At 41.9% G+C, this 25194-nt stretch overlaps 1 protein-coding gene across 1 annotated transcript; it reads left to right on the forward strand.

Annotated features, from left to right (window-relative positions):
- Positions 1-4254: 4254 nt before the first annotated feature.
- On the forward strand, positions 4255-24521 carry YPEL1 (yippee like 1). Its single transcript, XM_083717809.1, has 5 exons — positions 4255-4749; positions 9736-10018; positions 15368-15411; positions 16946-17054; positions 19494-24521. The coding sequence occupies exons 2-5, from the start codon at positions 9902-9904 to the stop codon at positions 19581-19583; spliced, it is 360 nt and encodes a 119-aa protein (XP_083573935.1). The 5' UTR covers positions 4255-4749; positions 9736-9901; the 3' UTR covers positions 19584-24521.
- The last annotated feature ends 673 nt before the right edge of the window (positions 24522-25194 follow it).

Here is a 25194-nt window from a genome sequence, read left to right on the forward strand (position 1 = left end):
TTTTGTTTAAATATAAACTTCTCCAACTTCAACTATGTAATAGCAAGGAGACATCACAAATCAGGAGTTGGGGGCTCTGTTTATGTAGCCAGTTTCACAAAATATTTTCTCCCAAAGAATCCTGGGAATTGTAGTTTGCCTCTCAAAGAGCTATAATTCCCAGCACTGTTAACTACAGTTCCCAGAATCCTTTGGAGGCAGTCATGAACTTTAAATGTTTGGTGTGTGCGCAGCCTGTGTAATCTTATGCTTCACTATGTAAGAAGAAAGTCCTTACTGTGTCCTGTGTAGACTTATCCATGGGAAAGTATGCATAGGATCGTAGCCTTACAGTGCAATCCTATTCCAGCCTATTCAAAAGTAAATCCCTTTGGCTGCTGCCTAAATTAGATAAACAAAGAGCAAAATACATTACTTCTGGTGAATGCGTCACCATAGCTGCTAGTGGGCCGTGAAAATTTGTGCCCCAGGTTTTTCTTAGATATCTACCCATGTACTACCTGAAACCAGAGGGGCACATTGGTTGCCAGATGTGACTTTTTTCAGCTCTCCACCCCCACTATAAAGATTTTACCTGAAGGACATCAAGTTGATGAAGGTTGGCAGACAGGGGCCCTCTTCATCTGATGCACCATTGTTCTTGAATTACCAGTTTATCTGGGAAGAGCGGGGGGGGGGGGAATAAATGAAGAGGCCAGAAGGAAAGGATATAGAAAAGTACAGTCAGTTATAATGATTAAGAACAGCCATTCAAGTAAAGCACACAAAACAATTGTGTCGAAACAGACACCCTCACTGGTAACAGCAAGGCAATTAACAAACATGGTGTGATAAAAATCCACAAGTGAAAGCATTGAACCTTATGATTAATTTATGTATCAGATTGATATATACACAACCAAAACACTCAACATCTCTCCCTCTATATTATATATGACAGCAAAAAAGGATAAAAATTGACAATTCAATTTGAGCCTGAGAAGTTTACAAAATAATCACAGCGACTCTTCACAAAGGCTTTGGTAGGCGAAAACAATACAAAATACTCCTCTGGAATTTGACTCCACATATTTCCTTGACAAAGAGAAATTACTGGTTATCTTGTTATGATAAATCTTTAATAAAAGTAAAGGAACTTATCTAAATGTGTTGGGAATCCACAATCAACTTTGTTTCTATAACCACCCAAAGTTGAGCAGCACCATAAAGCATTAGCGTTTGTGGACTTCATCAAAGCATGAATTGTTATCCTTAAGATTATCCGCACAAATAGTTGCCAGCATAGGAGCCAACTCCTAGGGGCTAAGGTCTCTTTAGCCCTCCCAATAAAATATTTGATGGGACCGCACCATCAAAGTGCAATAAATAGCTCATCAGCTAATTAACACGTGATGTCATTAAAAAAAAACAACTTTACCCATATTACTTATTTATTTAAATTTGTATACCGCCCTCGGTAGATCTCAGACAGTTCACACAACATAAAAATACAAGATAAAAACCACACAAAATACGTATTTATCTATGTATTCTGCATCATTACTGCATTCCGCACACGCCGCCCTTTGCAACAACTGCAACGTTGTTGTTTTTAAGAAAGTGGGGGAGAGTCTATGACTCGTGATTGACAAGGTGCTACGGCGGCGGCAACATCCCACGTCTATTATTGTATATTCAATACTGTATTTATATATTCATTTAACGGCTACAAACTCCCGCCTTTCCCAGAGGCGCATGCGCCTTGCCTCAAAGTCCGCGCGCAGGCCAAACGTCGCCGTGCTGCCCCCTCCCCCCGGCCCACAGCGCTTATTAACGGCAGCGCGCAATTAGCTGCGCGCGCGCGCCCCGCCTTGAAAGTCCGCGCGCGCGAGACAGAGAGGGCTAAAAGGGGGCGGAGTTGTTGTTTTTTTTAAAAAAAAAACCCACACAACCCAAAAGAGCGTGTGCGAAGCGGAGGGGGCGGGTTTAAAAACCACGAATCCACGTTTTTTTAACGGCGGCTCAGGAGCCTCAACTGCGCGCGCACCAAGTGTAGGCGGAGTTAAGAGAGAGAGAGATTGGGAGGGAGGGCGCGGAGAGGGCAAGGCAAATCACGAGTCTTTCGCGTCGAAGCGCGCGCGCGCTCGAGGGGGGGAGGAGCCAAAACGCGAGCGTTCCTCCCCCCCCACCTCTAATAAATTAACGACAGCGCGCGTGCGCCTTGGGCTGAAGTGCGCGCGCGAGCAGAGGGGGCGGAGAGAGAGAGAGAGAGAAGGGGGAAGAAAAAGCAGAAGAGTCCAAGCAAAACAAAAGCCAGGCGAGGGGGCGGGGCGGCGTTAAACCTGAGGGGGGTCGTGAAGGAGGAGAGAGTGGCGGCGGCAACCACGACGACACCGGCGACCGAAGGACGAGCACGATGACTTCTCGGTCGCTTCTGGGCCCTGAGGAGAGCGGGGGGGCCCGGCTCGGGAGCAGCAGCAGCGGCGGCGGTTGGAGCTTTCTATGACCCCCCCTCTCCTCCCTCACAGGAGACACAAGCCCACCCACCCCGCTGCCCGCCTCGCGTTGGGTCATGGTCGGCGGCGCTCGCTGAGGAGGCGGCGGTGGCGGCGGCGCGACCCTGGCCCCACAGGTAGCCACTCTCCGCCTCCACGGCCGCTTGGTGTTCCCCTGCCCTTTTTTCCCGGCTGGGACGAGGAAAGAAGGAAGAAAGGGCGACTGGGCTGTGTGTGAGTTGGTGTTTGGCGGGGGGACGGGACATCTCCATAGCGTGGGGGATACGCTCCCCACACATTCCAGTGTCTTGTCTCCCTCCCTCCCCCTTCACTTTCATTCCTCCCCCCCCCCAAAAAAAAAACCACCTGAGGATTGTGAGGAGTTTAGGTAGTTCTTCCTGGAAGGGTTGTTACTGATGGGGGGCAGGATCAGTTTATATTTGGGGTGGACTTATCCTTTTCTCCGCCCCAACATTTGTGATCCAAGAGGTATTTTTTTTTGGGGGGGGTGAACTTTGGGGCTGATGACGATCCCTTTATCTGTATGGTTGCCTCTGTCGAAGGGAGGTAGGGTATCCGGTCAACTTCATTATTGACTCTGTTTTCATATTCCCTGGAGGTTCAGAGGCGCTTAAAGCAACTTCCCAAAATGATGTTTGTTGTTTGGGCGATGATATCCGGAGCCTCTAAGTAAACCAGCCAAGGCTGCTAAAAAAAAAGAGGGGAAAAAGAGGATTTCGAAAATATGAACAGGCTACAATTCTACAGCTTATGTACTCAAAATCCACACTCAAGTTAAGTGGGACTTATTCCCAAGGTGTAAGTATGTAGGATTGCAGCCTTGGAAGACAGCAACAGTCATACAAAAGGACAGGGAAGCAAATTGCATTTAGATAATGAGCAGCTGACAAACAAAAGTGTTATAAAAGTAATTCAGAAAAATATTTTAAAAATTACTCTGGGATAGTGATGGCCTTGACTAATACTTATTAATTTGCTAATAACTGCAATGTTTATATTCTATTGCATCCTCCTGGCAGAGGCAACTTACAGCAATTTCAACATCATCTAATCTCTTGAAGCCTCTTAAGATGAGGACCTTAAGTAATGTGGTCTGTTTGGCCTGAGGAGAAAGAATTATTTTATTTTTAAAAATTTCCTCAACTTAGTAAGTGATATTATAAGCATTGTACTAGTCCTTGAGTGCTAGATTTATTTACTTGAGTTTTTTTGGTGTCCTGTTGTGACACTGAAAGTTTAGAATGGCTAAAACCAATTTTGGTGGCGTCTGTGGGCGTCATGTCTCTTCCAAGGGCTCACCGTTAAAAGATAAATAAATCCTGAACAAAAAAAGAGAAACCTCCAACACATGGAGGAAAAGAATAGTTGTTTTTCTATTTGCTGTAGAAGGAAAAGAATTGTGCATCCTTGAGAAAAGTCTGATCAGAGCTGCTAGCCAGGGACTCCTTGTTACCAGTTTGTCTCAAATGGAAGCCCAGTTTCTTAATAGAATTACTATAGGTGAGTGTTTATTGGAATGTACTCTGCACAGGCTCAGAAACCCAATACCATGCACTTTAATGCTTTGTGTGTTCTAGAGTTTTTTTCAGATTCAAATTTAAGCATCAGTTTGCATATACACAAAAGGCTCCACTCTTCCTTGTTTGAGCAGTCTGAGAAAGGGGTGCAGGGGGATTTGGCTTTTGCAGCCTGTGGAGGTAATAGGGGACACAATAGCCTCCATGAGGGTTTCTTGTTTACTTGAAGGTTTAGAAAGAAATTGTTTTGCAAGGTGGGTGTTGCTGTTTTTAATTAGCGTGTTACCGAGAGGGGGACAAGAGCTTATCCTAGCCAATTCAGTTCTGTAATCTTCTGTATGCGTCGGTGATTTAATTTCCTTCTCACACTCCGCACTCCCTTTTCCCCTCCATCTTTAAGGGCTGTGCACCACAAGGGCGGTATGTTTACCCCTGATCATAGCATCGCAGAAATTCCCTACAAGATGCAGGCGGTCCTTGAGCCTGTTATCTGGGGCAGTAGAACAGTAAACATCTCTGAGTCGGTTTTGTGTCACTCTGCCTCCGCAAGCTCTTTGTCGGTTTGGAGCTGGGGGGGGGGCGTTTTGTTTGCTGCTCGGATTCGCACATTTTTCTATGACGATCGTGCTGAGCAGCTGGGGGGGGGTCGTCTATACGTGCCGCCCCTTCTGCAGTTTCTTGTGGTTTTGGAGCCTGCTAGGCTGCTATTCAATGGCTCGAACAAGTAAGCTCCAGAGGTAAGGGGATTTTCGTTCAGCTTCAGCTGCAGAACCGGATCTGTTTTGCTTTGCTTTGTTTGTGACTGCATGCTGGCTTGCTCTTTTCCGTCAGCCCTCGAGGCTTTTTCCTCGCCAGATCTTTCGCTTTCATTGATTTAACCGCAGAAAAGAGAACTTGCCCTTTCTCCCCCTCCCCTTTCGGTTTCGTGGTGGTTGGAATTCGGAGCAAAGTGGAACTGGAATTCTGGCTCGAGCTGATCGTCTTGCGGCTGGACAAGGAAAAACACCTTTCCTCCCCGACCTTGTGCCAGAACTGGACACCCCCCATCTGGGGCAAGTCGAAGCCAGCGTGGTTCGCTGCGCTCTAGGTCGACCCCACCGGGGGCGCTCAGACACTGTTTATAAACAGTGCCAGAAAGTGAGCCGTTTGTAGCCGCCGTTGGCCTTTTGTTTTGATCCACCGGGCGCGGACTGGCTGTGGCAGGGGCTGGCTGCTGCTGCTGTTGTGGGTAGGCTGGCTGGGACGTTGCTGCTGCACGTCCGTTCATCTCCCCTCCCCTCCTCCGTGCTGTATTGTCCAAAGCAGACTGGAGCTGCATGTTTATTTTTAGAATGTTGCTTCTCGCAGTGCCCTTGCCTTTCTCCATGAAAAGTTGCCTTTTCCACAAGGCTCCGAACCCATTGTTTCTACACTTCAGAGGAAGAACAGGCAAAAGAAAGGGTAGGAGGAGATGTTTTGGTTAAAATCAGAGCAGGCAGTGATGTTTTGCTTTGTGGTCTGAGTGTGTAGTGAGGAGTTTTCAACTCCACTAACAACAGCCCTTGAAAGTGAAGATCAAATCTGCACAAGTCTTTTGTCTCTCTTTATTTTAGCATTGTTTGAAGTTTAGTAAGAGTGAGGTCTATTAAATGGTCTTATGGAAATGTGTTTTCACAGAAGCCACTTTAGCACTGTCTACAATGCAGCAACATCTATTTCTATGTATACATTTGATGCAGTCTGGATTGCTGGTGGATCAGAAAGGTTCTTTAGCATTAACAGACTTCATGGGAAAGTCCAAGACAGGAAAACAAGATTGATCTTTCTGAGTTCTTGGTTACTGTTAATGGGGGGTGGGAAGCAACTTAGCTTCAGTTAAATGAACAATTAAACAGCCACATTTTATGTGTCTTACATAACAAATCTTAGGGGTTTTAAACTTGGCAAAAACCAACTGTGCATGTTTCTTCAGAAATAAATACTTCTCTGCTTATTTCAGCTTACTCTCAGATAAGTATGGATAAGGTTATAACCCCGATTTTTGTAGTTCATATTTAATAGAAGCCCTTTTAGTAGCTTGGTAAAAACATGAATGAAATTAAGGCTTGTTATAGTACAAAACCTCTATAAATGTAATGTATGAAATAGCAGTGGGACATACTGTATAGTAGAATCAAATGACCTGTTGCTTGTGTTCCTGATAAAAGCTATAATGGTTTCAGAATATCTTAATATTCTGTAGATCTGTTGTATGCTGATAACGTTCTGTTGCAGCTAACATGCTTAAATATTTGTTTATACATCCGGGTGCAGAATTAGGACAGCCCACTATGCTTAAGATTGGCTGCTGCTTGCCTACTAAGATTACGCTTTCCTTCAAATGACATCATGCTGGTAGACAGAAGAGCTAACATTGTATGCATTCTGTGTATGAATTGTAATATCACATGAAAATAACATCCATCTAATAAAATGGGTAGCATGTTCAACTGGGAGTAGCAAGGGCATGATGAAAATGAAAATTGTGTCTTAATTGCTTCTAGAATGAATGTTTGAAAAAACACATGTTTTTGAAAAAACATAGGTTCCAATGCTTGAACCTGTTTTCACATGGGGCTTGGCAGAGAATATCAGATTTGTACAGCATGCCCTTGTGTATAGTTAGTATTTTAGGGGAGACAAACATTTTGATGGCTTTTAAAACTCCTTTAGTGTTGTGAAATGGAATGGGGGGGGGGCTTGGGTAGTTGTTATTACAATCTCAATCAGTTTTGCTTTCACATTTAAAAGGGTAGTCTTTTCATTGTTCAGTAAATTTGAGCTCTACTGTATTTTCATCTCTCTCTTTTTGGTACTTCTGTAAACCTCAGGATTCGTCCACACTTGTAGTTTTTGGTTGCAGTGGGTATGGCAATTCATGTAGGTCTATTTCAAGGAAACTACTGTTGGTTGGTTGTTCCTTTCTATACCACAAAACTGAAAGCTATGCAGTGTACAATATGACTTCAGTTTAAAACCAAAACAACATAACAAATACAATTGAACCAACCAAACAAACAGAAGCACAGAATGGGTCACCTAACAAGAAGGTTCTAAAAAACAAGATAATCCTTTTCATCAGAATGCTCCCTGAAATAATTAAGTATTGGTGCCTAAAACTCATTATAGTTGCTGCCAGCTTGATTTTATTAGGTAGATTGCCTATAAACCGGATGCCACCACACTAAATGCACAATCTGTCACTGCCAGGCACTCTTAGATGTACCTCAGTGGCAGATTGCAGATATCAGAGAAAGGTATATGAATAGTACTTAATCAAGTATTCAGAAATCTTTGGTTTAACTTATTAGGCAGCTATTACCCTTGAGCCCTCCTTCCCCCTATATCTTCTGTCTGTGCCTGTGGTGGTGGAGTTTGGGAGGAAAAAACTTTGTCTTGAAGATTTGACAGATGGTTCAATCTTATGCAACAGCCCAGTCAAAAATACAGAAAGACCCAACCCTTGATTCCAGTGCTTTATACCGGTAAATGCTTCCAGAGACTGTGGGGAAGCACTAAGAAGGTCCCATTGCTTTTTCTGAAGATCTGTAAAAGATGAAACAAGACCTCCACCCCCCCCCCCGAAGTTATCTGTGTATGCCAAAGAACATGGGAGGGGTCTATTCATGTTTCATTTCTCACAGGATTTTTGCAGAATGCAAAACTCTCCACAAAGAAAGTGCAAAGGGAAGCATATTCCTCCATGTTCTCTGCAGTTCCTCAAGAACTCAGGGAAAGGACTAGTCAGCAGAGGGAGGATAGGGGTTATTGCACTTCCTTGCACCACTGGGGTGATCTTGTGCATCCCTGGTCTTAGTTAACAAGAAACATAATTGTGACATTCATGAGCACACTCTGCACATAAACTTTAAAGTAGGATAGTTGAAAACTGATGAGTTTACAAGTTTAAACCAACTTTAAACAAAAGTTAAAATGAAGCCAGATTAAAATATGTGAATGTAAAACAAAAAACATGATGTCCACAAAAATAATCCTTTAAAACGGAATCTGTGACATTATCACATGCATTGAAGCATGTAAACTATTTTTATTGATTTTCAACTTACAAAACATAATTAATAAACTTTAAATGTGCTGCCATTGGCAATACAGTAGTAAAATTCCTTTACTTTAGAATTCCATTCTCTCTCTCTCTAAGAACTGGATTAATTACTGCCATTGATTTTAATAAATTTAATTTTGAGATTTGATTTTAGGTGACTGCCTTTCCTCATGTTGCCTACCTTAGTTCTGCAAGGCACAGGCTCATTAATTTTAAGAAGGTTTGTGAATCCAACATTATATCTAATTATACATTTATAGTGTCCAAAGACTGAATTACTGCTTTCTCCTCTTCCCCACTCTCCCATTTATCTTGTTACAGGAATTATTCAGCCACCACTATGACTGAATAATTAACCAGAGGCTCAGATCAGTCACTGTAACTAACCATAGTTTAGGACCTAAACTATGGTTTGAGCTTCCAAACATGAAACAAGCACTTTTATGGTTTAGAACTGTTTGCTATGGCCCTCCTTTCTCCCAGCATACAAGTTCACAACAGTCCTTTTTGGGGGGGCGTTATTGTTTACACTTGTTATTGCTACCACACCATAATCTTTGTGCCTTTCTAATTTTTACTACCAATGGAAAACCCCAGGTTTCTTGACTGTCCTTGATGAAATTGATAAAGAAATGGTTAAAATGTTGATAGTGTTTTCCCACCTCTATGTTCACTCAGATTGATTTATTATGGGATACAGCATTGGTACTAGATGTCTGTGGTCTCCAGACCCTAAGTTCATTATTACATATTAGAATCAAATGAGACCACCCTGAAGCTCGAGGATCTGAAGAGAATGTGTCTCTTGCTTCAGCTGGCTGATAATGAACAGAGGTTTATGAGTGTCCGGCATTCATGCAGTGATACCATCTGCCAAGCTTCTGGAAATTATCTTTTTTTGAGCAGCAGTATTTCTTATAGAAAGCTGTTTGAAGAGGCTATACTACGAAGTTTTTGAATCTACATAGTTCAGTATTTATTTGGGCTTTGGCTGTGTTTAAACATCCTTATAAACTATGGCTTATTTTGATGGAAATGAGCCAAGTTGAGCCTTGGACTCATATGCTCCCTGTCTTTCCCCTCTTTCTCCAGTTTGGCTGCAAGTTGCTTGTTTCATTCAAACCTGACAACCTGTGGTTAACTATGGTTTGATTTAAACAAACAGACTTCAGAATGCACTTACTTTGTGGGGAACCTATGGGCAGAAAGTTTCATAGTTGACCTAACTCAGCAACTATTTTGTGTTGGCTGAGTGGAATGTTAGTTACGCTTGCCTTTTGTTCATCCAGCTGTTTTACCACCCTTGAGTTTCCAGTGCTTGTGTTTGCATACTGCCCTCTGTTGCAGTGTTCCCATCTCCCTTTTGGATGGGAGATTGGGAGCATCTCAGTATCACAGTTCAAGAGTAGGCCCCCCCTCTCCTCTCCTCTCCTCTCCTCTCCTCTCCTTTCCCATGTAGGACTCTGTGGCATATACATGCAGGCATGATATTTTAACAGACAGCAACACTGCATGTAACTTAAGGTGCCCATTTTATTTTAAACTTACACTAATGATGAAATGGAGAAGTTAAATGTTTAATTAGAAATATGTACTATAAAAAGACTTGAAGTGGCTTATATGCTTCTTTCTTCCGTTGCAGGTTTTGATTGTTTCTTCTGTGGCGTTTGTGTGGAAGCTGCCACACACACTCCAGAACAACAACGGCTTTTGCTTGCATTTTCCAGTGTTTCTTTTGTCAGCAAGTTCAGCAAAGTTGTAATTCTTCAAGTGCCAGCCCTGATCAGAGTGAAGAACTGGCCACAGAGATGGTAAAAATGACAAAATCCAAAACGTTCCAGGCTTACCTACCAAACTGTCATCGGACCTACAGTTGTATCCACTGCAGAGCCCATCTAGCCAATCATGATGAACTAATTTCCAAGGCAAGTGGCCTGTCTCTAGACCTCATGAATGCATGATCTGGTGCCTGTTTGTAACTGCCATAATGAGACAAAAAGATACACCAAAAGCTATGTGTTTCAGGGTCTATTAGAAATACACTGCATAAGAATTTACATCATGTATTTCCTGATTACATTCTGTTTGTGTTCAGGTGCTACTTCTTGAGGTGTGTTTGGTCTCTTCTCAGGCCGGAATGATGTGTAATTGATATTTTAAAAGAAGTGCTCTTAATGTGAAGCACATTGATCAGGGTTGTGGTCACTTGAGGTAATGTGACTAACCTGCTTGTTTTAGTTTGGTAGCATGATTCTTCTAAAGAGAATCACTGTGTAACTTACACTATGTTAATGTGTTCTTAATATTCAAGTACAGAAGATCTAGTATGCAGACATGAAATCTAAACCAGCTAGCCAGCCATGTGAAGAAAATAGTCAATGGATTGAAGTATGCAGAGATGTATATCTGGTCAGTTGGAAAAGAAGGGTGGATGGGTTTCTTCTTCTGTGTATGTTCTGCAGCTAGACCTGTCCAGTAAGAGCATTCCTGAAGTGAGGAAGCATGCTTTTCAAAACTACAGTGGTACCTCGGGTTACATACGCTTCAGGTTACATACGCTTCAGGTTACATACGCTTCAGGTTACAGACTCCACTAACCCAGAAATAGTGCTTCAGGTTAAGAACTTTGCTTCAGGATAAGAACAGAAATTGTGCTCCGGCAGCCGGAGGCCCCATTAGCTAAAGTGGTGCTTCAGGTTAAGAACAGTTTCAGGTTAAGAACGGACCTCCGGAACTAATTAAGTACTTAATCCGAGGTACCACTGTACTTTCTTTTGTTCCTTGTTTTTCCCCTTTATGCATTCATTTGAAGGACTTTTGGTAACAACTGTGAATCAAGGCTCTTCTTTGAGATCTGTATATGTGAAGAAACCTCTCACCAGGTAGTTTTCCCAACTCCTATGCAAAGATTTGGGAGTTTCTGAACTGTTTCTGAACTGAGACCATATTCTCCCAAGCATATATTCATTATTCACCTGTTCTGTATCCACTCTTCATGTGCATTGGAGAGGAATTTGGACCTCTGGAAGAGCATCATCTAATATTCAGATTTTCCTTCACAGCAATGGGGTCTCTCATGATTGCTATATGCTGCGATCTACATGCATATATTCTGAAGAGTATGCATTTGTTAGCAGTTGCTACAGCACTGGTTTGTGCTGCAGATTTAAGCTTACCACACAGAAACACAATAAAGGAAAAATGACAAGAGAAATGCTCCCTCCACTGATTTTTGTTTCTCCCCCTCACCCCCAGCCAATTTTGCACCAAAATTAAGGGAATAATTTTTTTAAACAAAGTATATTCTGTAAAGAAACCTCATATAATTTTCTACTTCCTGTGTGTTAAAAATAGTATTGTATTCTCAGGTAAAAACATAATAAACAATCTACTAAACATTAAAAATGGTTTCAGGCTGACAATTTGTCTAACACCCATCTTCTTTAATTGTTACAAGTTTAGTATACTGTGACTAATAAGTTGGTGGGACAGGGTCATGTAACTGTAATTAAACGTTGTACTTAATTAGGTTAATTGGTATAGTTTTTAGATGACAAGAGAGAGGTGAGGGTTTCCGCTACAGTTATGGATTTTTTCAGTGCCTGGTTTTCCTAATTAGGTATGTTCACAAGACTGTGATGGGATGAAAATTGAATACATAGCAGTAATTTAAAGGTGTAAATGATTGGTTATGCCTGTTTTAAAAACAAACACTACAGTGCAATTAGTTGACTCACTATTGCCCTTAAAATAAATCCAAACACTCCCTGGTTTGCAAACTACGTGGCGTGGTGATATGTGAATCACTCAGGCTGCTGAAAAAATGGAAGGAGGATTGCTTTCCAGTGTATCTTGCAACCCATCAATCCTGGTGCTCATCCGGAATTCCTGTTTCTTCCAACAATGAATATTGGAGGGCAGATTTCCTAGGAACTCCCACTATTGCAGTAACATACTGGGTAACTTTCCAAAGAGAGGTATTAGCAGCTTAGCTTCAATCATCCTCATGCACTAACATTGAAACAAATATTACTAATTGCCGAGGTGTGTGTGTGTACACTTTGTACACAAATGGCAATGGCTAGTGGATGGTACAGATATGTGTAATACTGTGATTGTGTTGCATACAAATTCTGTAAAGAAGGGGTGTAGCACCTTGTGAATCTGATCTTACTGGCTTAGCTTCATTTCCCTCCCTCTAGCCCTCCCACAGGCTATTTATTTGCCTGAATAGTGGTACCTCGGGTTACAAACACTTTGGGTCACAAACTCTGCTAACCTGGAAGTAGTACGTCGGGTTAAGAACTTTGCCCCAGGATGAGCACAGAAACCGCGCACCGGCGGCAGCAGGAGGCCCCATTAGCTAAAGTGGTACCTCGGGTTAAGAATGGTTTCAGGTTAAGGACGGAGCTCTGGAACGAATTAAGTTCGTAACCTGAGGTACCACTGCAATTTTTAATCTTATTTTTTTATTCAACTGCAAGACCATTTTACCCTGCTGATGTATATTGGACATGGGACTTGTTAATAGCTCTTGAACAATTAAATAATATGAATCACAGGAGCCAATACTTGGAAAGGCAACTAAGTTGTAATAAAACAGGCACTAATAAAATTCTTAACCCTGAGTATTGTAAGTAACAATAACAACTTATGGCTATTTGTGACTCACAATTTTGCTGTTTGCTGCACATCAGTATTTTGGCACATGTTTTCTCAGGCACACCATATGTTAAAATATATGGTGTAACTTTCTCTGATCTCTTCTGACAGGGTGGTAATGAAAACCAAATGAAGTAATCTTGGAAATTTTGCTGGTTTATGGAATAGACATCATTTTACAGCCATTTTTATGTATTCAAATTCCTGTTTGAGATCTGTATTCCCCTTTGACCTATTAGGTAGCAATGATGATGTATTCAAGAGGTTCATTTCAAGTACTGTATATATCTAGGGAGTCTAGGAAGGTGCTTTGATACAATTGCATTCCATATGAATACAATGTGGTTTCTAGGTGGTGCAGAATCCCATCTCCTCCTGTACAAATCTGCATGTAGTGTGAAAGGGGCTGTCACCTGTTTTTTTCTGCTCGGCATCTGGTACTCTGAGGAGAACTATTAATACAGTGGTACCTCTGGATGCGAACAGGATCCATTCCGGAGCCCCGTTCGCATCCTGAACCAAACGCACCCCGCGTCTGCGCATGCTGCAATTTGCCGCTTCCGCGCATGCATGCGACGTCATTTTGAGCGTCTGCGCATGTGCGAGCGGTGAAACCCGGAAGTAACGCGTTCCGTTACTTCTGGGTCACCGCGGAGTGCAACCTGAAAATGCTCAGCCTGAAGCTACTTCAACTCGAAGTATGACTGTATGGGAATTCTTATTTCAGATTTTAAAAATGGATCGTACCACTGTGTAGTTGGAGGTTCCTAAGGGTTGGTGGCATCTGTTTCAGTGAAACTTGTGAATGCTCTAGCTCATGATAATGTTAGCATGTTTATGTGTTACTCTATCCTTTATCAATGCTCCCATTTAACTGTAAATGGACACAGATATTCCTTCAGGAATTCTGAATCTTCCCTATGTGATACTTTTTAGCATCATGGACTCCAGAATCTTTGTGTCTCTGCCATCTGCACACTGCAACATTTTCTGCCACTTAGTTAACAATGTTTCAAGGACTGACAGTGTTTGAAAAAAAATAATTATTTAGGAATAATATACATCTTGTATTAAACTTCTGACCTATGGGAACTTTTACGTGCTCTATAATGACAATCCTGCTGAATCTGGGCATTCACCAGGTCATAAGTAACTTCATAGAGCTCATTTGTAAGAGGTTGCTAGATAACTGCTAGGTACAGTTTTACTGAATATTACCATTTTGTCTCAGATTGGTTCTTTCTGACTCTTGTTCACTAAGAACATTCTCAGATTCATATTATCTCCTTGATGGCCTGATAGCTTCGCACAAGAATTAATGACTAGCTTTAGTTGGTTTTTTGCGGGGCAGGGGAATCTGTTCTTTTAACCAAAAAAGGAGCCAGCCAGATTGGTAAAAGGGGAAGATGGGGACCTAAGACTTGCCGCTTGTTCTTCTGGGTTGATTCTAATTTGTTTCCTGCTCCCCCACCATCATCTCCCCTTCAGACAATGCTTAACCCAGGGGTGCCAACTTGAATAATATAGGGGGGCAGGTGAGCACCCCCCCGCACATAATCAATCACATGACATGGTGCGCACACACCATTTGAATGACAATTCCTACCAACTTTTTGGGGGATGGCCTCCTCAAGTATTTTATTGGGGGCCAAAGACCCTAGGAGTTGGCTCACCAGACTCATTTTTTAAAGCACCAGTTAAAACTAAGTGTCAATTTTAAATCTCCAGTTTTAATTGTGTCCCTTCTCCTAACAAATTAGAACCCTTTGGTGGAGGGGGGGGGGACTTCGACAGCCACACACACACACACACACACACACACACCCCAACTTGAAACTCTAATAACTCAAGAACCAAATGGAGAATGCCCAGTGAACTCGTATGTTTTCTAGTTACCCAATTTTAATTTTCTGTAATCCTATACAATTACACCTGTATCATTTTTTGGCTTCATTTAGGAAATAATGACCAAAGTTAATTAAAAGCAAAATTTATTTAAAACTTATTTAGCTTACTAAATAAGCAACACAGAAAAAGTAGAGGGCAAAGTGAGTGCAATAAATTATTGAGAGGCAAATCCATGTATTTTTCACATGTTTTATTTCAATAATGTTTCAATAATATAAGGTAGACTGTTACTGTCCCCATATTACTGATGGGGAAGGGAGAGAGAGTGGATTGCCTTAAAACAGTGTGTGTTAATGGTAGAGTGGAGCTACAGACTTCTATAGCTAAGGTTTTGAACTGTGCCAGATCTTCCTTTGCTATACTACATTGTGTTAATTACCATACCTTTTCTTTTGTCTGTTGCAGCAGTGTCAGACATTGTTGGCTTAAAGAAGGCACTATACCTAGCAGTAGTTGCACAAACACTTGGGGAAAGATTTGGTTTTGAGATTAGAGCTTAGACAATGAGTTTCCAGCCCCATGTGGCAGATCTGAAGAATAATTACTTGGAACAATACATGCACCTGAAATTGCACTTAACATACAATGTACTAGTTTCAAAGTTCAGGTGGAATGCTTTGATTTGCCTCTTCATTGAGACAATTTTTTAGTGTTTTTTAAAAATATTTTTATATATATGTATATGTCTTCTTTTTCTTTTACAGTCCTTTCAGGGAAGCCAGGGGCGAGCCTACCTCTTTAATTCAGTGTAAGTGCAATTATTATTTTCTATGGAATAGGAGGACTATTTTACAACAATAGCATGTGAGTGGATTGGCTTGTTGCCTTGGTTTACGCAAGGACCCAAGTCGAGCCCTATGGGATCAACCCAGCGGTCTGTTTGTCTAGCAGTCTGCTTCCCACAGTGGCCGGCAGATGTCTTGGAAGCCATCAACATGGCTGAAATACGGTAGCCCTTCTTTGTTGTTGCTCCCTAGCATCCGGTATTTTGTGGTTTTCAAATACTTTGAATGGTGTGAGAGAAGGGTCTGCTCTCCCTGCGGAAGGCCACACATCCTTCAGTCAGGCACATGTGGAAGGCTTCTGAGGGCTGAATGGCTGTGACTCAGTAAAAGAGTGCATGCTTTGCATGCAAAAGAGCCACAGTTCAATCAAGTCTAGATAAGAAAGGTTCCTGGAGAGATGCTGCCAACCAGTGTAAACAAAACTGAGCTAGGTAGACTAGTGGGCTGACTTGATATAAGACAGTTTTCTATGTTCCTCTTAATTGGCATTGCCAAAAAGTTATGTTTGGAACCAGCCCATATGGAAACATCGTTCTAACTATAGATTTTATAATGCAACTTTTTTCTTTTTTAGAGTATCTATTAAAATCCTTTCAATGTAGATAATAACTTCTGTTGGTGGCATATGACCACCTTTTCCTAGCCATAGCTAAAAGAAACATGGGACGCGGGTGGCGCTGTGGTCTAAACCACTGAGCCTCTTGGGCTTGCCGATCAGAAGGTTGGCGGTTCGAATCCCCGCAACAGGGTGAGCTCCCGTTGCTATGTCCCAGCTCCTGCCAACTTAGCAGTTCAAAAGCAGGCCAGTGCAAGTAGATAAATAGGTACCACAGCGGCAGGAAGGTAAACTGCGTTTCCGTGCGCTCTAGTTTCCACCATAGTATCCCGTTGTGCCAGAAGCGGTTTAGTCCTGCTGGCCACATGACCCAGAAAGCTGTCTGTGGACAAACGCCGGCTCCCTCGGCCTGAAAGCGAGATGAGCACCACAACCCCATAGTTGCCCTTGACTGGACTTAACCATCCACGGATCCTTTACCTTCACCTTTAAAAGAAACAGAAACAAAGCCATAGTTAAAACCAGGACTTTTTTTTCTTCCACCTGGAGCTCACCAGAGCTCAGCTCCAGCACCTCTCAGGTGGGCACCTTTGCCATTCTAAGAGAACAAGGGAAAGCTTCATAAGGAGCTCCAGCACCTCCTCTTCTAGAAAAATGGCACTGCTTAAAACAATTTACCTGGTAATTAATACTAGGTCGGAAATCACACAGATGTTTAATTTGGATTGTGTTCAAAAGCTTGGTCTATGTAAGGAGGAACAAGCAAAGCATTTTGGCTTTAAAATAACTTCCTTGTGTGATGTTGGAAATATTTGCCAAAATCCTGGTGTGAATGATCTTGAGATTTTGCGTCTAGCATTTGCATATATCTTTATATTAATTGGAGGGGAAGGAAGATTCTTATAAAATGGCTTATGCTTTTCCGACTCTCTATCTTGCAGGGTGAATGTGGGCTGTGGTCCTGCGGAAGAGAGAGTTCTTCTGACAGGCTTGCATGCAGTAGCAGATATTTATTGTGAAAACTGCAAAACCACTCTTGGATGGAAATACGTAAGCATTTGCCCATTTTTGGACATGCAACTGCTTGGATTTGTCTGGTCATTGAAATAGGCTATGTGCAAATGTGGGAGTATCTGTGTTGTCGCCAACTAAGTACTACTCTGAGCAGACTCACTAAAGTTGAGTCTACTCTACACTAAAGTTCAGTGGGTCTAGTCTGAGTACCCCAACATTGATACCCTCTGGGTCTTGTCAGTCCCTTTTTGATGCCTTGTGTTCTTGTCAGACTGGTGGCATGATAAGAAGCCTGAGGATAAATTGACCAAGTCTGGCTACAATTCAGATCCATGGGTAAAAGTTATCCACATCTTAAAGAGGCAACCCGATGTTCCATCACCAGTTGGCCTTCCCCTAGTAGTAGTAGTAGTCGTAGTTGTAGTTATTGTTGTTGTTATTGCCACCCACCCACCCCAAGAAAGGCACAGGGCAGGCTACAGCAATGTAAAAAGCAACAGTTTAAAGCAAATTGCATTCAGGCCTGGAGTGGGTACTAGAAATATGAATTTCAGTTCATATTTGCTGCTTTGAAGGGTGGCAGGTGCCTGACAGACCCTGCTTACATGTGGTGAGGGGCTCATAACAAGCAGTTTTCAGAGCCACCGGATTTGCAAGGGAATCTTTTATTCCACCTGCCAGGGAGTCTGCATGAGGACCTGTCCTTCTGCCCTTCCTCTTACTTATTTGAGTGCAGGACTAAGGCCACTGGGGATGGGGTGCTCTTAGGGAGAGCCCGGGTTCCTCCCTAGAATTTTCAGTTTTCATAGTACATAGTCTTTTCTTTGCAAAATGTAATGAAAAGTATACTGGCAAAAGTCTTCCCAAGTAAGAAGTAAATTTCCCATTTCCCAGGAGCATAAAGGCACTTGAATGAAAATTTATTTTATTAACGTTAACTGTACCTTGAATTCAAAGGGTTGTATCCAACCAAGGTTCCATTCACACTATACAATTAAAACACCATGCTGCCACTTTAAACAGCCAAGGCTTCCCCCCCCCCCCAATAATTCTGGGGGCTGTAGATTGTTAGGAGGCCCCTATTCTCCTTCCAGCGCTATAATTCCCAGAGCAGTTTAACAATTGTTCTCTCTTCCCAGGGTGATGTGGCCAAAGCCCTGCTTTCAGTGGACGCATTGAAATTAATGGTCCACCATTAGCCACATCCATTACTTTCAATGGGTCTACTAATTTTAGTATGACTGACTTTGCGTTGCTCTGCTTTGCTACTTCCCCCACCCCTTCCTCTGGAGTATGCTTAGGCCTCCCTCATTGCCATATGTCTGGCCCCACACCTCAAACGGCATCAACAGAGGACATTGACTGGGCTCCCCCATACATTTACTCCTTTTTCACTGGGAAAGGATTGCCTGGGTAGAGCTTACCTGCCAGCACCACGGGGACTTTGTGATGCACCCAGTATTTCATAAAGCATAGGATACTGATTCTGACACTGGGTGGGAACCAGCCTCAGGGTCATCTCTGCTGTAACTGTACCTAAAGGAAGTTAATTTCCATAGGATTTGCATTCCTCAAAGTCTGATACTGTAGATGATAGGAATAAAACAAACCCAAAAGTAATCTTCATTAAATTCTGGTTGTTGGTATTGAATAGTTTCTCAATGGCAAAGAAGCATGGGATAGCTTTAAACCAGGCATGTCCAACTCCCAAGAGACTGTGATCTACCTGACAGTGATCTACCCATTGCCATTGGAGGGAGGAGCGTGGATTGCCCAGAGTTGTTGAGCTTTTTGGGTGGAGGATTTTTTAGCTTTCCCCCCATAACTTTTTGTACATGATAAGGATCCCATGATCTACCAGGATCAGCCGGGGATCTACCAGTAGATAGCAAACTACTGGTTGGACACCTCTGCTTTAAACCAACTGGGAGGACCTCTGGCCCTTGCGCCTAACTAGACCTTTTAGGCTTTCCAGTAAGGCTGTTCTGGGCTGGCCATGCCCATCTACCATTTACCTGACACCAGGAGCTGATTAGATAAAGCCGTGGCTGCAAAGGAGCAATCAGGACCCTTTGAGTTCTCCTGCTTTTGGCGCTGCTTAAATATGGCACCAAATACAAGCCCTGCGGCTTTTGCTCAGGTCAATCTTCTGATCATATGGAATCAGGTGACTGGTGCTCACCTGACAAATATGCCCATGGAGGGTTGGCCACTGATTGATCTAGTCCTCTGGTTGAAAGTGGTTTCCACTCTTGCTTTTAATCAACAGTCATCTGCCAATGAATCCATTGCTCACCTGTGTAAAGTATTGACCTGTTGAGGTTTGAACCAGGTCATCCCTCTTTCGTTCATACAGTGATGCCAAAGTGCATAAAGTACAACAGTTAAGCTGAGCTGAACAGTTAAGTAATGTTAAGAAGCGTTCATATTTGAAGCGGCGGATAACGGAATCTAATATTTTATTTTCTTGCCTAGGAACATGCGTTTGAAAGCAGTCAGAAATACAAAGAAGGAAAATTCATCATTGAACTTGCCCACATGATCAAAGACAATGGCTGGGAGTAAATGGGAACACTTCTCTCTCTCTTTGGACAATTAACCTGTGGAACATGCTTTATAAAGACTAATGCAAAAAGGATTTTGGTCCGGCTGGCTGAGAAAATCGCTGCGTTTTTGAAACCTCCCAACTGAGTAATGTAATTTTGTGCCCCCCCCCCTTTCCCAAAAAGGCCATCTTTTGCCTTTTTCTCTTTGTGTAAGTTTCCCTCTTTTTGTATATGTATTCCTGTGTGAACAGTTGTTTTGGATCGACTTTTTCTACAAACTCAAAGAGGAATAATTCCCTAATTTCAAATTACTTTTAATAGCTAGTGCTCTCTTTTGACCTGTGCTTTTTAAATGCTCCTTCTTTCTGTGCATGCTTTTTGCCCATCACCTGTCCCGGAATTTTGTTGAAGGCCTGCGTGAACAGTCCTAGAGAGAATGTAAGGCATGTTCCTTCCCCATGACCCCAGACATAGCAATTTCTGTGCTCTCTTTGCAGTGAGAAGGACATAACATTGTAGTACTTTTTCTTTTTTAAAGTACTGCAGCTTGTGTGTATCTTTGGGCAGGTTGGTTAAAGGTTTAGTCATTTGTAGTGGCTGAGGTTTATAAATCCTTGCTTTTATTTAAAGAAAATGAGAAGCGAGGGTGGAATAATAATTTACAAGGTCAACTAACTTATAAGGTCTGACCGAAATCAAAACATTCCTAAGAAAGTTAAACTTTGCTCTTTTAAGAAAGAATGTCTTAGCAAAGTTTTCAAGATCAAAGGATGCAACTATATGCAGCTCTTATTTTTAATGTCATGTAAAATGTCTCGGTACTGTACCTTTAACAGGGACTTGTACATCCACTGAAGTTTTTATGGCTGGTTCCATGTAGCTACATAGTTTTTAATGCACTGGATAAAGAGGTTGATATCGGTGAAGTGATTTGCTCTTGCAGTCCTTAAACACACAGGATTATTTTTGTGTGTGAAAGTGGCCAGAGCATCTAGCTGTTACCTGTGGGAGGTTGGAAGTTGGGGAGCAGGCAAAAAAAAATGCAAATTGACTTCTTCATGCTAGGTTTTTTAAGGGGCGTTTGATTTGCTGGCTGAATCATCCCTGAGCACATTTTGTAATAAACAGTTATGTGAAATAAGCATCAACTTGTAATTTCCCCCAGCTGCTGCTTTTTGTGGGGTGACTCAGTTAGACACTTCCACTATGTGTGTGTGTATGTAAAGTTCACTGATGGGAACTTTCCTGCACACTGTTTCAAGAGATTTGAATAATTTTTATGTCATGATTTTTGCATTAATATTCTAAAATTTATCAGAGGAGGAACGGATTGGAGGATATTTTACACTAACACCACATAGCTGCTGATAGCATGAATAATATGGAAAGCCTTACATTGGGAAATCTGCTCCTTTCTAATACAATGTCTTTTACATGGCGTAAGAAAAACTTGGCATTGTTCCTCTCTGCTGGCTGCTGCTATCCTCGTCTGATGGGCTTTCAAGTCTCTACTGCACTTTAGCTATATCTTTCATGTTAAAAGTAAGAGTAATCTTTCCCTAAAGAGGAATTCTCCCTTCCCTCTTCTGTTTGAAGAATTATTTCCCAAGCAAACCATCTGGGAAGTAGTATGGTTACACTGTGATGCAAAAAAAGGATATTGAATATATCTGTTTAAGTGTGCGTGTGCATAGTTACCTCTTAGGCATTCAAATCCAAAGAGCTGTACTAGTGACAGCTAGATTCAAATTTTGTTTTGCTGAATGACCTTTTATTCTGGTGCTTAATTTAATATGAATGAGGGTTTGTGTGTGTTTTTTATCCATTAATCTTCAGTACAGTACTTGATCTAAATGTACACTAGAACCAGGAGTTATCTTGACTCACGCCTAGACAGCAGCAACTTCAGCCGCCCTCATCGACCACAGGCCGCTGAAGTTTCTCTTAAGAGGAGCTAGTTCCTCGTGAGAAGATTTGGCATCTGGTATCCTCCTTAGTGCTGCCATCACAGATCCTTCCAGTCCGCTTGGACTAGGAGTAATCAGCATGGGAACATAGAATAGGCAGGCACTGTGTGTCTTGTGGGTTAGTGACTTGTGCAAACATCTGTCTGGTGTGCCTCGCTAAATATCAGTAAACTGACTTTATTTATTTTGTATCGCTTTCAAATCGCTTTATCCGAAAGGTCTGGTTTTCCTATCTTCCCTCCACTGCTTATGGCTGAAATAGTAAATAACTTGAACTATATTCTAACTGGTACAGTATCCACTGCCAACCATGTAAGTACTGAAATCGTAAGCAGATGGGCACTGTTGCTGGCTCACGATGCTGGCTGTAAGCCGTACCAGCTATGAAACTGTCGCTAGAAGCATATCTTTTTCAATAGCATGGTTCCTCCTTGGTTTAAATGTCTCTCACCTAGTACTTACAGGAATTACAGGACAGATTTTGGTCAGGTCTTTTGGGCAGGAGTTTGAGACTCTAAAGCGTTTGAGACAAAATCCAACCTCTTTTTATCAGTGCATTATTCATATTCTAAACCTAAATCACTTAGGTCTAAACTACATGTTGGAGGCAAGCATGTAACTGTAGCCTTCCTTAAAAGTTGAAAATTCACTTTGGGATGAAAAGAGTAGAGACGGGAGATGCTTAGACTTTTCCTTGCTCCAAATCATTTCCCCAAGTATTCTCCCTCCGCCCCCAAGGTTTCAATTGTATGCTTGTATTTTGGGGGCAAGCCGTGGGTAGGGCGTGAAGAGGGGCTGGAGTGGAGCTCCTCTTCTCTCTCCTCTTGCTTTTCCATTCTTACTAATTCTCCCAAATGTTTTATGATAAAAAAGAGGGGCTTTTAAGAAAACACACTTGCACATATTGTGTAGTTTGGCCTTCTGGGTACAAGGTTTCACCTAAACCGTTTGTTAAACCTGGATGCCAAAAACGTGAGATTTTTATTTTTTAGTTGGCACCTGGAGTATCAAATTGCGGGTAAAAATCTAATGCAAGTCATTTGTAGTGATAAGGCATTTAAGAATACCAAATAGAGCAATATTTTTATGGATTTTGAAAAGGGGATGGGAAGGGTGGTAGAGAACTCTAAATCTAAAAATGATACTGTAGGTATCAAGTAGCATTGCATATTAGATCCTTTGGGGGAAATGAATGATTTTACTTCGCATTGTAGGAAGGTCTTTAAAACTGGGTGCTTCAATTTTACAGGATGGGTGTCAGTCGGATCCAGATACTGCTGGATGTTGGTTGATGTGTAAAAGGTCAGTCTGGTTACTGAACTTTCCAGCATTACATAAGCATAATACTTGAACATTTTTCAAAACATTTACCCTCTTAACCATTTTGAGTGTGCGTAATGTATTCTATTTAAGGTTTTGTGTGTTCTTTCTGGGTAAGTTTACGCTATCCCTTCAACTTGAGCACTTTTGTTACCTGTTATTTTTATTACTGTTGGTCTTAACATTTATTATATATATATATATTTTATAAATTGTAACAACGATTTTTTGTGAACTTCTGTGTGCTACCTACTAGCCCCCCCCCCTTTTTTTGGACTAGATGAACTGACTACAAGCTGGTTCTTGGGAAGAATGTTCATTCACACATACAGAAAATGTGCTCGCAAAGTGTACATGTATTGAGGTGTTTTTCCCTTCAAACTCAATAGCCATGGTTAGCATAAACTAACCAAACAGTATGGCATGACTGAGGGCCAGATCAGGCAATTTAAAAAATCTCCACGTGGAAGAAGGAACGTCTAATCTTGCAGAACCACATTGGCAGGCACCTAGCAAAGTAAACGCTAGGAAACATTGCCATGACGTGGTCATGCTAGATCAGATGCTAACTTCCTCCATGCAGATGTATCTATAAGAATGCTGATGTGAAGCTTTTTCGTGCATCTGAACTAGCCCCACTGTGCAACTTTTTTTCCTCTTCCATTTTTTCTAGCTCCTTTGGTGTGAGCATTACAGTAGTATGAACCAATTTCATGTGGCAGTTATTTCTCTTAACAGCTGTGGACGGCTTTTAACCACTGGAAGAAAACACCAGGCTTCCAGAATATTAAGTTGCATTATTTCACCACTCGTCCCAATAAAAGCTTGCTTCTCGGCCTAATCAGTCTTGTTATACATATGGATTTGACTTGCTGTGCTATTGCCATGAATCCTATTATGTAACAACCCAGAACAACTTGAACTCGCCTCGGCCCGTTTGTTCAACAAGGCTAGGGAGCATTGCTTTCCTCACGGCCCACGTTTAACTATATTATGTTGTGAAGTTGAAATTACCAATGTCTCTCTAAATTGCTTTATTACCTGTATGATGAACCTTATGTCACAGGACTGTGTTATGCATAACCGTTACTGAAAGCTCCCTTGGTGTCGGGTGAAATTAAGACTTCAGAGGAGCAGTGTTTCCCTTTTGAGGGAAAGGGACAGTGCACTTTGGTCATTAATATGAATGTCAGCATTAATTGGGCTGTACCATTTTGGTTTCTAATAAATCTGAAATGTGAGATTTACAAAAATATGCAGTTTTTTTCAGAGAAGATTATGGTCTGCTATGATAACCTGTTTTATGACGACTCAACCCAGATAGCCACAGTTTCTTATCCAGCTTTGTATAATGGTGAAAGGAATGACAGCAAATGTTCAGATTAATGGTACATGCTGTACCATTAGTGTAGAGGCAACCACCAGTAATCTTACGCTGCCGTGAACAGGGATTTCACAGAAGCAAAGTAGGGTCAAAAACACAGGAGTCATAGCAGGTGCCCATTGACTTGTGCCTCTTTGCTGGAACGCTTTTGGAAAACCGCTTACGTTTTGCACAGCTGATGTGGCTTCTTTCTGGTTTTTGTCTTGGCAATACTGTACACAAGTTGTTGTTTCCCTTTATTGTATCTACTTGAGGTATCACAATAAACGTTTTCAGTTTTGTTGAATTTTGTGCTTCCCCCGCCCCTCCCCCTTTAAGAGGATGAAGAAGAGTCACATTTTAACGAGAAAGCAATTCTTACACAAAACCTGAAGTTTTTGTTGCAAACCTTTAAAGCTACACTTTATGAAAGATTCTAGTTCCACTTTCCCTGGACCACTATTAGGGTATAAAGGGCAATTGGTGCTGGCTGCTACTGATGTGGGAGAATGATCTGGTCGCAGTGTAAAATCCAAAAATGAAAAAGAAGCAGTAGGGCCAGCACCTGAATGTTCCCGGTTCTAGTCAGCCATGCCTTTCCCCCACAATTGTCTCTTCTATCCTTTCCAGCAGTCAATTCTCAGGCCATGGCAACTGAGCATGCTTGGCGTTCGCTGAGCTATTTCCCTGTAAATAATTATGTCTGTCCTACTTCCTTGCAAGCTTGGGATTCCCTTGAGTTTGCTGGTATGGTTTTGGCTGCATAAGGCTCAAAACCTAGGAAGCTGAAATCGTCATCAGTATGTCCTGTTCTCGATCAGTCTGTAAATTCAGTGCCCACCACTGATACCTTAGATATTCCATGTGCCAATAAAAAAAAAGTAAATTTTCTTATTCAACTTGTTAAGTATAGAGTAGGAAGGAGATAGTGGCGGACCAGCTATCCCAGACTAATATTGAAATGCTAAGAAGTGTTGGAT

This window comes from Podarcis gaigeae, assembly GCF_964106915.1.
Source record: "Podarcis gaigeae genome assembly, chromosome: 16".
In the NCBI taxonomy this organism is placed as follows: domain Eukaryota; kingdom Metazoa; phylum Chordata; class Lepidosauria; order Squamata; family Lacertidae; genus Podarcis; species Podarcis gaigeae.

Coding starts and splice junctions, on each gene's coding strand:
- YPEL1 (XM_083717809.1), top strand. CDS start 9,902: ATGGTAAAAATGACAAAATCCAAAACGTTCCAGGCTTACCTACCAAAC. Junction 10,019..15,367: donor ATGATGAACTAATTTCCAAG/GCAAGTGGCCTG, acceptor TTTCTTTTACAG/TCCTTTCAGGGAAGCCAGGG. Junction 17,055..19,493: donor CCACTCTTGGATGGAAATAC/GTAAGCATTTGC, acceptor TTTCTTGCCTAG/GAACATGCGTTTGAAAGCAG.